This window comes from Athene noctua, chromosome 4 (genome assembly GCF_965140245.1).
Source record: "Athene noctua chromosome 4, bAthNoc1.hap1.1, whole genome shotgun sequence".
NCBI lineage: Eukaryota > Metazoa > Chordata > Aves > Strigiformes > Strigidae > Athene > Athene noctua.
This window is the reverse complement of record NC_134040.1, coordinates 40,930,319-40,943,003: the sequence shown is the minus strand read 5'-3', so window position 1 is coordinate 40,943,003 and position 12,685 is coordinate 40,930,319. Positions and strand designations below refer to the sequence as shown.

Here is a 12,685-nt window from a genome sequence, read left to right as displayed (position 1 = left end):
ACAAAACCGCTGCGTGGGGGTCGCGCCCCGACGCCGCCTTCGCGGCGAGCGGGGACGTGCCGCGCCGCAACCCCGACCCCCGCCACCCCACCCCCCCCTTACCTCCGGCCCCGGGGCGGGATCGGTCTCGGTCACGGCCCCGGGGGGGCGTGGGGGGGGTTGTCCCTCCGTTTCCCAGGTCCCCCGGGTGTTGTCGGTCGCGCACGGGCCGCCCGCTTTGCTCGAAGGGACGAGAGATCGCTGCTGCCGGGGCTCGGGCGGTGGGAGGGTTTAGAGACGGGCCGCTGCGGGCACGGTCCGTCCCCGGGAGCGGGGTAGCGCACCGGACCCCAGCGCCCCGGGCACCAACTCGGGGACCGGGCTCTGAACTTGGCGGCGGCGCCCGGGAAGGCGAACGGCGGCGCTTCCGCAGGCGAAGGCGACGCGGCCGGCTCCCCGCCCGCCTCCGACCGGCAGCGGCGGCCGGGGGGGCTCCGACGCCGTCCGTGTTGTTGGAAAGCACCCACCGAAACCGCCCCGCCGGCTCTGCTCGGACCCGCTCTAACCGCCGGGAGGTGGGGGAAGGGGGGGCGGCGGGGGACGAACCTCCCCCCCTCCCCCAGACGGGATGCTATTTGGGGTGGCATTTCCCTGCTCGCCGCGCCGCGGGCAGCCCCGGCAGCTGCCCCGCGCACACGCCCGGCTGCCGCTTCCCTGCGGCGGGGCCGCGCCGTCTGCCGCTGCACCGCGTGAGCGCGGTACCGGGAGCGCTGCGGCCGGCGCTCTCTCGGCCCGCGGAGGGGGGTAAAGCCGGGGGGGGGCGCAGGGCCGGGAGCGCGGGGGTGCCTGGCGGGGACGAGAGCCCCGCTCTGCCCGCGAGGGGGGGGGAGGGGGGCGGTGCCGCCGCCGGGCGCAGTGCGCCGCTGCCGCCGCTAGGGGGCGCCCGCCGCCCGCGAGTGCGGCCGCCGGGGCGGGGCGGGGCGGGGCGGGGCGGGGCGGGGGCCGCGGCGCCCGAAGGGGGGAGGCAGCAGCCCCGGCCCGGAGCCGCCACCGCCGCCGCGCTGGACGCCGAGTCCGCCGCTCCGGAGGCGTCTCCGCCGGCGGCACCAAGCGGGGGCAGCGCGGCTGTGCCCCGGGGAAGGGGGTGCGGCGCGCATCGATCCGCCGGCGGCGCCCGCAGCCGGGTGCGCTGCCGTCACCCGCTTCGCGGGGGGGTGGGGGTGGTGGCTGTGACAAACCGCCGCCCCGGCCCCGGCCCCGGCCCCGGCGTGACGCCGGGGTCGGCTTGGCCGCGTCGGCTTGAGCTCGGCTGTGCCCGCGGCGCGGCGCGGGCGGTGGCGCCGGGACCCCTCCGCGGGGAGGGGAAGGGGGGTCTGGTCCACGCGCGAGTGTGGAAATGTGGAATCCTGCGTCTGAGCGTGTGGCGTGTTGAAATGTGTGGAAGGGAGATGGTGCTTACTGACGGATTAAGGATGGGGTCAGAGCAGAAGCGGCTCGCGCCTGCTTTGCGTTCCTCTTTAGAAGCAATAAAAAAAAAAAAAAAAAAATTAATCCGTTGTACGCTTTATTCATTTTGTAAAGTTACGGACGTGGATCTGCAGCTGTAAAAAGCCCGTGGCCAGGGCGGGACGCGGACTCAGCTGGGGGTTAGCACCCGTCTCGCAGCCCCCCCACGCCGAACCCCCTCCGCGGTGCCGGCGGGGCTCCACAGCCCCCCGCGTTGATCAAAACCGCGTTAGCCGAGCGCTTGACGCGCTGCAGACACCGCTGGTGGCATCGGCTTCATCCAGCACAGAGCTCTCTTCTCACTGCCGGGCGGAAAGGGGACGGGAGACGTCCCGCTGCCCTGCGCGGCGCAAGGATGCCCGGCCGGGATTGCTAAAACCCGGGAGCAGTCTCACGCCCGAGGCTCGGCGGTGGCTGCCAGCCCGCGGTGCGGCCGAGCCGCCCCCGAGCCCCCAGCGCCGCGGAAAGCCCGGGCGCAGCCGGCACCGGCACCGGCGGGTTGCACTTGGCCGTGAGCCTCTGACCCCCAGCAGCCGGTCACAGGACACACGCCCCGTTTCCCTCGTCCCCCCGCTCCCGTGCCCGACAGTCTCCGGTTACGTTAGTGGAAATTCCGAAGTGTAAATCGAGGGAAGTTGGCGCAGGATTACGATGCTTTTAATGGGCTGGAGCTGGAAACACTGTGCGGACGTTACGATGGAAAGTTGCACTTTCTCCACCGTCAAACACACCAATTAGCTACGGCAGCCCATGGGACGGGTGTGTGGAATAATAATCTCAAGTTTTCCCTTGTTTATGCTTTTCCTAAGAGAAGAAAAACGCGCCCGACCTAGGGTAGGAAAGTTAGTGGCTGGTGGAAACTCCCTCTCCAAGGAGAGGGGTGTTTACGATTCCCCGTGTGTACGCGCTGATGACGAGCGGTGATCTCCTGCCCAGGGACTGCGGCGGGCGGACCGCCACTCTCGCGGGCGGGCAGGGAGTCGGGCAGGGAATCCCAGCAGCGCCTCGGGAACTGCAGGGATAGCCTCCATCGGGCCAAGGCGGGCCAAGGCGGGCCAAGGCCTGCCTGCCTGCCTGCCTGCCTGCCTGCCTGCCTGCCTGCCTGCCTGCCTGCCTGCCTGCCTGCCTGCCTGCCTGCCTGCCTGCCTGCCTGCCTGCCTGCCTGCCTGCCTGCCTGCCTGCCTGCCTGCCTGCCTGCCTGCCTGCCTGCCTGCCTGCCTGCCTGCCTGCCTGCCTGCCTGCCTGCAGCCCGCTCTCCCGTGTGTGACGCAACTTACTTGACGTGCTCGACGACCAATGAGGTGCCGCCCCCGGGGGCGTTGCTATTGACTGATTGGTTGGCAGGAGCCGAGCGCTGCGCAAAAACAGAAAAGCCGAGCGCTGCCGGCTCAGAAACTGCCGGCAGAGATCAGAGGAGCCGGGGCCGGGGCTGAGACCGGGACCGGAGCCGGGACGGGAGGCGAGCGGCGGCGGCAGCAGCAGCAAGCAGAGACAGACACAGACACAGAGAGCGAGAGGGGCTAGACGCAAAAGCAGCAAGAGAGGAAAAAAAACAAAAATCAAAACTGATCAGCACATCCATAAAAAGCAGAGTGATGATGAACATAATAGCAATAAAAGAAGAAAACGAAAGACTGTTAATAGAAGAGAGAAAAATCTAAAATATTTAAATAAAAAGGAGGAAATCCCAGAGAAATCAGGGAATGAAAGTTTTGGGCAGCAAAGCTGTTCTCTGCCTTTTTTGATACGAAATCTTTTTGCGGGCTGTATTTTTTTTTTTTTTTTTAATTTCGCGGTTTTATGCCTTTTTCTTGCATCTAAAGAGGGCATGTCCACCGGCTCTTCCAGCAGCATCTACCCCTCCAGCTCCCACCAGGAAGACAAACCGAGGACAATCTTGAAATATAAAAATTTCCTCCCTGGGATTTGCTGCTGCTGCTGCCTCCGCCGCCACTGCTGCTGCCGCGGTGCAGTGCCAAGACTCTCGGAATAAATAAAAGCGGGCTGCTGTGTATCTCTAGATACATCCAGCTAATACCTGTTATTAGTTGGCCATTTATTTCGAAGATCACAGATGAAGTGGGGACGCCTGTCTTCTTCATTTGGCCAGCGTGTGAAACAATAATACTCGTAACAAAAAGGAGGGAGATGGGGGAGAAAAAAACCCTAACATGAATCAGAAGAAATAATATCTAGCACACCCCCCCACCCCCTAAATCAACCTCTCTCCCCCCCTCCCCCTTTTCCTTCCCCCTCCCCCGATCCCTCTCTCTCTCTCTCTCCACACGCTCGCAGGCGCGGACACACACACGCGCGCACACACAGACACACACACACAGACAGAGATAGACACGCACATTCACACACACACACTGTACGGTGTGTTTTCGGAGGAGGAGGTGGTGGTGTGGTGGTGGTGGTGGCTTTTGGAAGAGGAGGACTAGGTGGTGTTGGGGAGGGGGGATCTCTTTCCCCGTTTGGAGATGATTGTGCTATTCCTCTTTGCCTTGCTCTGGATGGTGGAGGGGGCCCTTTGCCAGCTCCATTACACGGTGCAGGAAGAGCAGGAGCATGGCACGTTCGTGGGGAATATCGCCGAGGACCTGGGCTTGGACATTACAAAACTTTCGGCTCGCCGCTTCCAGACGGCGCCCAACTCCCGCAGCCCTTACCTGGAGCTCAACCTGGAAACCGGGGTGCTCTACGTGAACGAGAAGATCGACCGGGAGCAGATCTGCAAGCAGAGCCCCTCCTGCCTGCTGCACCTGGAGGTCTTCCTGGAGAACCCCCTCGAGCTGTTCCGGGTGGAGATCGAGGTGCTGGACATCAACGACAACCCGCCTTCCTTCCCTGAGCCCGACCTCACCGTGGAGATCTCGGAGAGCGCCACGCCGGGCACCCGCTTCCCGCTGGAGAGCGCCTTCGACCCCGACGTGGGCACCAACTCGCTGCGCACCTACGAGATCACCCCCAACAGCTACTTCTCCCTCGACGTGCAGACGCAGGGCGACGGCAACCGCTTCGCCGAGCTGGTGCTGGACAAGCCGCTGGACCGGGAGCAGCAAGCGGTGCACCGCTACGTGCTGACCGCGGTGGACGGCGGGCAGCCCCAGCAGCGCACCGGCACCGCCCTGCTCACCGTCAGGGTGCTGGACTCCAACGACAACGTCCCCGCCTTCGAGCAGCCCGTCTACACCGTCTCGCTGCCGGAGAACTCGCCTCCCGGCACCCTGGTGCTGCAGCTCAACGCCACCGACCCCGACGAGGGCCAGAACGGCGAGGTGATCTACTCCTTCAGCAGCCACATCTCGGCCCGCGCCCGAGAGCTCTTCGGCATCGCGCCGCGCACCGGGCGGCTGGAGGTGAGCGGCGAGCTGGACTACGAGGAGAGCAGCGTGTACCAGGTGTACGTGCAAGCCAAGGACCTGGGGCCCAACGCCGTGCCGGCGCACTGCAAGGTGCTGGTGCGGGTGCTGGACGCCAACGACAACGCGCCCGAGATCAGTTTCTCCACCGTCAAGGAGGCGGTGAGCGAGGCGGCGGCACCGGGCACCGTGGTGGCCCTCTTCAGCGTCTCGGACCGCGACTCGGAGGAGAACGGGCAGGTGACGTGCGAGCTGCTGCAGGGCGACGCGCCCTTCCGCCTCAAGAGCTCCTTCAAGAACTACTACACCATCGTCACCGAGGGGCCGCTGGACCGCGAGCAGCCGGGCGGCGACGCCTACACCCTCACCGTGGTGGCCCGGGACCGCGGGCAGCCGCCGCTGAGCACCAGCAAGTCCATCCAGGTGCGGGTGAGCGACGTGAACGACAACGCGCCGCGCTTCAGCCAGCCCGTCTACCAGGTCTACGTGAGCGAGAACAACGTGCCCGGCGCCTACATCTACGCCGTCAGCGCCACCGACCGGGACCAGGGCGCCAACGCCCAGCTCGCCTACTCCATCCTGGAGAGCCAGATCCAGGGCATGTCCGTCTTCACCTACGTCTCCATCAACTCCGAGAACGGCTTCCTCTACGCCCTCCGCTCCTTCGACTACGAGCAGCTCAAGGAGTTCAGCTTCCAGGTGGAGGCCCGCGACGCCGGCGAGGAGCCGCAGCCGCTGGCCGGCAACGCCACCGTCCACATCGTCGTGGTGGACCAGAACGACAACGCGCCCGCCATCGTCAGCCCCCTGCCCGGCCGCAACGGCACCCCGGCGCGGGAGGCGCTGCCCCGCGGCGCCGAGCCGGGCTACCTGGTGAGCCGGGTGGCGGCGGTGGACGCCGACGACGGGGAGAACGCCCGCCTCACCTACAGCATCCTGCGGGGCAACGAGGCCAGCCTCTTCCGCATGGACTGGCGCACCGGGGAGCTGCGGACGGCGCGCAGGGTGCCGGCCAAGCGCGACCCTCACCGCCCCTACGAGCTGGTCGTCGAGGTGCGCGACCACGGCCAGCCGCCGCTCTCCTCCACCGCCGCCATCCAGGTGGTGCTGGTGGACGGCGCGGCCGAGCGGCCCGGCGGCGGCGGCGGCGGCGGCCTGGGCGCGGGGGCGGGCGCGGGGGGCGGCAGCGCCGGCGGCTCCTCCGGCGAGCATCGCCCCAGCCGCTCCGGCGGGGACACCTCGCTCGACCTCACCCTCATCCTCATCATCGCCCTGGGCTCCGTCTCCTTCATCTTCCTGCTGGCCATGATCGTCCTGGCCGTGCGCTGCCAGAAGGAGAAGAAGCTCAACATCTACACCTGCCTGGCCAGCGACTGCTGCCTGGGCTGCTGCTGCTGCTGCCCCTGCTGCAGCCGCCAGGCGCGGGCCCGCAAGAAGAAGCTCAGCAAGTCGGACATCATGCTGGTGCAGAGCTCCAACGTGCCCAGCAACCCGGCGCAGGGGCCGGTGGAGGAGTCGGGCAGCTTCGGCTCCCACCACCACAACCAGAACTACTGCTACCAGGTCTGCCTCACCCCGGAGTCCGCCAAGACCGACCTGATGTTCCTCAAGCCCTGCAGCCCCTCCCGCAGCACCGACGCCGAGCACAACCCCTGCGGGGCCATCGTCACCGGCTACGCCGACCAGCAGCCCGACATCATCTCCAACGGCAGCATTTTGTCCAGCGAGGTAAGGCCCGGGCGCCCCCCCACCCCACCCGGGACCGTGGGGGGCGGTTGGGGACCGTGGGCGACCGCCGGGGGCCGGCCGTGCCCCGCCGCTGCGCCGCGGGCTTTCCCCGAGCCCCCGCGCCCCTTTTCCGTCCTCTCCTGGAGCTCCCGCCCCTCTTCTCCCGGCGGGGAAGACACTTCTTGCTTCCCCCATCCTCCTCGTTTCCCCTTTTAATCCATTCGCCCGCCGCCTCTCTCCTCCTTGGCCTCGAATATTTGGGAGGCTGCAGCGGCCGGAGGGGGAGAGGCGGGTGCGGGCAGAGGGGGGTGTGTGTGTGTGTGTGTGTGTGTGTGTGTGTGTGTCCCCTCTCACTCGGGATCAGACACCGGTACAGCCACGCGCGTGTGTGTGTGTCCCGTGTCCCCCCGGTGCCGGTGGCCCAAGCTGTCCCCGGCCGGGCAGCATCGGGGCAGAGCTCCTCCTGAGCCGTGACCCGCAGGCGGATCGCGGAGGGGCGGTGGGTGTGGGGGGGTGTTACTGCTTTTCCCCGAGTCGCTGCCGCTGACAGTAATGAAATGACGTGAGGCGTAATCACAGGGTTTTCTGAAGCAACATTGTAAAACTCTTGTCTTTTTTCTTCCTGAAATCTTTGCATGTGCGAGTAAGGCTTTGGGGGAACCCCCCTCTGGGACTGTGACAATCGCTACAGTTCGCAGGAACTTTAATTAATTTGCGAATTAGGGTTTATTAATTGACTTTTCTTTTATCTGAACAGCTCTCTATAACCCAAAGCTGAGTTCGCAAAGGAAAGCGTCAAGAAAGAGTTTCCGTGAAATTATATGCAGAGACTTAACGTCCCCTCCTGTTAAACATGTTGCCTATATTGTGTTATCTAGTGCGTAGAGAATTCCTATCAAAGCATATGCCATGCCATAATGCTCCCCTGTTAATCATTTCCTACTGGGTTAGCTCATACATGCTCTCAGTACCTCTCTGCCTGTGTGCTAATGAAAACAACACATCCTGTCTTCGCATGAATACTGAAACCTGAATACTGGCCAGTCTGGCAAAGGCAGTTGGAATGGTACTTCCTAAAGCGTTAAGTTTTGCGTAAAATTTCTAATACTGGCTTGCAAGATCGACCTTTCCTCAAAACGTCTGTAAAACTCTCTTCTGTTGCCTTTCTAAGGATTCTAGGCTATCTCAATGTCTTTTCTTCCTTAGGGTGTACCGTCTCCCCCTATTTTTATACACTGGAATTAAAAACAGGCTAAAAACTAGATTACAGTAAGTTTTTTTCTCAGACTAACTAGTACACAACTCTGGAAATAGTTCTGTCGATTCTTGTGCAAGTCCTTGTGATGCTCGACAGCGTGCACTGTGAGAAAAAGTGTCGGAATCTCATCCCCAAAAACTCAGGACAAAACCCCTCGTGCCTTCCCATCTGTGCGAAGAAGAGCTGGGGTTTTTTCTCCTTACATCCTAGAAACAGATTGTGTAGGCCTGCTTGCAGCTAAACATTACCATTTACACTGAATATGGTGAGCTGCTCTGGTGTATTTTCTGATGCTGGTTACAGAAATATCAAGAGTTACAATATTTCCCAATATTTTCTTTTTCCCAGACAAAACATCAGCGTGCTGAGCTCAGTTATCTAGTTGACAGACCCCGACGAGTAAACAGGTATGAGCTCCTTAGCTTTGCTTTCCTAATGCATGCTTTAGCAAGTCTGACTGGGGTGCAGAAATGTGTTTACTGCAGATGTAAAATAGGAGTAAAGCGGTGGGAAATTGAATGTATGTAGATGTATTAAATACAACACTGACGACTGAGTTTGAATTATGGCTTTTCTGAACTGGTTTTAAAACCAACTGAAATGAGAACAAAATCTTATTTTCTATTAGTCTAAAACATGCTTTAAATACTTAGGAATGCTTCTGTAGGGTCTTCCAGAAAACACTGGTGTCTCTGAGTTAAAAGTTAGCTATCCAGCTTAAGTAAATGCCACCAGATTATTTATACCAATCACATGAAGCTCAGGCAGAGTAATAACGCTTACTGCCCATTTCAGCTAGACTACCAAGGTCTGAAAATGCCAGTTTTGTTTATGGTGGCCAGAGCATCTCCGCAGAAGCAGTGCAGCAGGCAGGAGTGGGTGAATGCAGCACCGTGTTTGGCCATGTGATGGCAGAAGAATGTTTTATGAGCTCCTCTTTCATGTTTATTCTAATGTAAAGATGTTTCTGTGTCTAGTTCTGCATTCCAGGAAGCAGACATAGTAAGCTCTAAGGACAGTGGTCATGGAGACAGTGAGCAAGGAGACAGTGATCATGATGCCACTAATCGAGGTCAATCCTCTGGTAAGTCTGATAAGAGAATGGAAATAGTAGATCTTTAAGTAGGGAGACTAGAAAGAGCAGTTACTTACAGGAATATAATACAAGAGTGGCATAAATAATGTGAGCATAACGTATGGGAGGCTGGGTTTAAGTCAGCTTGCTACTACAGTTACCTGGGCAAGGAGACAATTTTGAACCCTTCTCATTCACGGGGCAGAGTTTATTTTATTAATCGGGGTGGGGTATGTTATTCTGCATTATTTGCTGGAAGAAAACTTCCTGCACATTAAAACAAAGTTATCGGTACATTTTATAGTGCTTTTTTTTTTTTCAATTACAGATTTGCAGAATTTCAAAGCATGAGGCAATTTTGTTTAGTAGGCACTTCAGCTGGCATGGCAGTGTGAAGTGCAGGAGGAGTTCCCAAGGGAAAGAATGAACCCAGTGATTGAATGACAGCCAGACTGTGAGGATTTTTGCTGGCGATAGTGGCGACACATTGGGTGCTCTGAATGTGTAATACCTTAGCATTTTTTGAGGATTGTTTTTTAATTCAAATTGAGGCACCATATAGCAAAAGTGATCTCCATCTTAATGAGGCTAAGGTATTCTTAAGGACACTTCTTTCAGCCCTGACAAAGGAAAGAAGTGCTTTAAAAGACTATGACTTGAATCACCTCGAAAATACATAGATCGCAGCGTTATTCCCATCTGTACGGCTTGCTGTCTTTGCTCTCATGCTGTCAGTTTTCTTCTGAAAGGGACGTTTGTTTAGAGCTGGTGCATTAGAATTCATTCTCACCCTCGCACAGCATTTTAGCCACAACTGCTTGTGCTTTCTTCCCTGCCACAGTCTCCAAAGGTCTGGTATGTCTTGATTCAATACAGTGATTTCTTTCCCCTTGTTTGTTCTGTGCTTCATCATGTGTAAGGATTTCCTACAAGTGCATCACAGAAAATACTGCCGGAGTCTCTCCAGTGGTGCATTTTTTTCCCGACCCCCGTCTTAGAAGATATCAGGGCAGGGGACTCAGTACTGTCATAGCAGTGCTGCCTCACCCGCGTGCTCTGTTAATGTCCTCTGTTTTCTTGCTGCTATAGCCACTGTGCCCTTAACGATGGGAAACCCAGGCACCAGGGGAAGAGGAGGCTGCTACAGGGCCCCTTTATATTGCTGCAAGTCATTAATATGCAGACCTAATGAGACTCGAGAAGAGCCAAGAGTCTCCGGAGCTCCCTGCTTCTTGCAGGGCTTCATGCTAAGTGAACAGAGTGTCTATTTTGTGTCTGGGAACCTGACAACAAACCAGGTCTTGCCAGAAGTTTACATCTGAACACAGAGCCTCTTTCATTTTTGGCCTATATATGGCGTATGATTTATTGTTGTTTTAAAAAGCCATGTATTTAGCCTCCCCCTGCCCTTTCTTTTGCACTGTTTCTGATGCAGCAATCAGTGCTACCGAGTTATAAAAAGCTCCCTCTCCTCCTGCCCTCCCTGCATTCCATTTTTTTTTCTTTTACGCATTTTACTGCAGCAGTCATCTCAATGAACATTTCAATCAGCTTAGTCCCTCAACATAATGAACCATAATAACCAAACAGGAGAGAGAAGAATAAACATCTGCAGAAGGGGCTGGATTTGACTGATGGTGGGAATATAATCGTATAGTTGCACATCAACTGAAAGCTATTTTCTTTTAGATGCATTCAGTACTGTTATTGTTGTGCCTCTGCTCTTTATTCTTTCTCTCCATTTTAAAAGTAGTCTGTCTCAGATATGAACACTGGAACTACTGTCAAACTTGGCATTAGTCCTTAGCTGGGTAAATCCTTCATCTTCATCATTTCTATTTTATCAAAGTAGGGGAAAAATCTATACTTTGAAAATAATTTCAGGTCATTTAAGAATCTGATGTGATTTATGAACTTCTGTGTCTTCAATGGTGATTATATACGAAGTAATGAGAGCTGACAACTAGATTTGGTCTACTCACAATTAACGGTTTGAACTGAAACCTCAAATACACAGAACTTCCAATTTAATATATTGGTGCTGTGATTTGAGAATAATTTGCATGCACAGTTTTTTAAATGCTAGTTCCAAATAGATATTTAAATACAAATCTCTGTAGAAATTGCTTTCATCTTCCACATATGTATAATACAGTTTTCCTGTAAGTTTTGAGCTGAATCCTGCTGTCATGATGCAAAGAACGTGCCCCTTAACCTCAGTGATGACAAGATGTTTTGATATAAAATCTTCTCACTCCTGCTGTTATCTTTTGGTGATGAATTTCATGGAAAAAAAAAAGAAAAAAGAGAAAAAAAAAAAAGGACTATAAGTCTTGTTTGATCTGGAATGGCTAGAGGAAATATCTGAGGGAATGCCTTCTCAGGTTTTCAGTTGTTCTGGTACTCTATAATCAATTCTTTCTAAATTATTGAAGGAAAACACACCAATTGATAACATGGCAGAAGTTTAGACTGTTTTTTTCAAGACGTTACCTGAACATCTTGATGCAGCATCATATTTGTTTTCAAAAGCATTGTATTTGCCTCCAAAAGTATTTAGTAGATAATTCACATTGACAAATAAAACTCACTCCCTGCCAGTTTTATTCAGCAGTATGTTCTGCTCCCAAAACATCTTTTTACTGTTCTGTACATGGCTTCTGTTACTGTCACCAGTGAAGTCCTGTGGCACACAAATAGCTTTTCTATAGTAGTCCATTACTAGCCAAGCTGCCTGTCAAAAGTCACAGTCAATTATTAATTGGGGAAGAAAACACGCAGGATGAAAATCTTATCACTGTGTCATAGATTCATCCTGCACAATTATTTAGGGAAAATTCTGAAGTAAGCTATTCTATGTATCATAAAATGTTTTGTTATGTTTTGAAATAAGATTCTAGTTCACATTTTCACAAAATCTGTTTTCGTAATAGTGATTTAATCATGGTTTCAAATGTGCTGGAATGTATGTAGGGGATTCATGTTGTTCCCATTAAAGTACCACCTGGATGCCTCATAATTATCCACATTCTCATCTACCTTAACATCCACGAAGTACAGATCTCTGTCATCTGCATTTAGTAGGGAATGGCAAGTAGTGGGATACTCAAGAGCCTAATTTTCATGGACTGAGTAGTCATTTCATTGACTGGGATAGGTATCTGAGCTTTTTGGAGAATGACTTCCCAAAGGTGAAGAAGCCCAAGAAGTTTCTGGCAAACAGCAGAGGGGTTTGTCAAACCCCAAGTGCATTTCTAATTTCTTGTGCTCTTCTTTGCCTGCAAATTGTTGAGACAAAAGCTGCTATTCGTTGTAGAACAAATGCAACTAATATAACACTACTACCTATTATTAACACACTATATTTCAATCATGTTCTGTAGGAGTAATTTCTAAGCATGAGGTTAGTTTATTTCCCATGGTTGATTAAATTCTTGGCCTCCCTTGTGAAACTGCCGACTTGGATGCCAATTAATACTCTGCGTGTGTGTATGTTTAAATTGTATGATTAGACACCTGTCCTCTAAGATCTGGACTCATGCCATCAACTTATTTCATATGGTTACTCACTAGCTACTCAGCTTTCTCAAGACAAACATGCAGAGCTCCTCACAATATTACTTCTGTTTCACCTTTTTCACTGACTTGGCATGATTTCTCGGATGCACTTCAGGAAGAAATATCCAAGATGTGAAGCTAAGTAAATGTACTGTCACGTATATACTAAAAAATGCATCAGCTTTTTTGATAATCTCCTCTGTGCAGTGCTTGACA

The 12,685-nt window shown here is 54.9% G+C and overlaps 2 protein-coding genes across 4 annotated transcripts in view; one reads left to right on the top strand and one right to left on the bottom strand.

Moving 5' to 3' along the window:
• Positions 1 to 1,136, bottom strand: part of LOC141959941 (uncharacterized) — a 51,489-nt gene extending 50,353 nt beyond the window's left edge. The window contains exons 1-2 of the mRNA XM_074904347.1: positions 1,031 to 1,136; positions 103 to 540 (exon numbers count right to left, since the gene is read on the bottom strand). Coding sequence (XP_074760448.1) covers positions 103 to 540; positions 1,031 to 1,136 — 544 coding nt within the window. The remainder of the gene's footprint in view (positions 1 to 102; positions 541 to 1,030) is intronic.
• A 2,576-nt stretch (positions 1,137 to 3,712) lies between these two features.
• Positions 3,713 to 12,685, top strand: part of PCDH10 (protocadherin 10) — a 32,121-nt gene continuing 23,148 nt past the window's right edge. For all 3 annotated transcript variants that reach the window (XM_074905092.1, XM_074905091.1, XM_074905090.1), the window contains exons 1-3: positions 3,713 to 6,578; positions 8,185 to 8,243; positions 8,814 to 8,920. In XM_074905092.1, the coding sequence (XP_074761193.1) occupies positions 3,969 to 6,578; positions 8,185 to 8,243; positions 8,814 to 8,920 (2,776 nt within the window). In that variant the 5' untranslated portion in view covers positions 3,713 to 3,968. The remainder of the gene's footprint in view (positions 6,579 to 8,184; positions 8,244 to 8,813; positions 8,921 to 12,685) is intronic.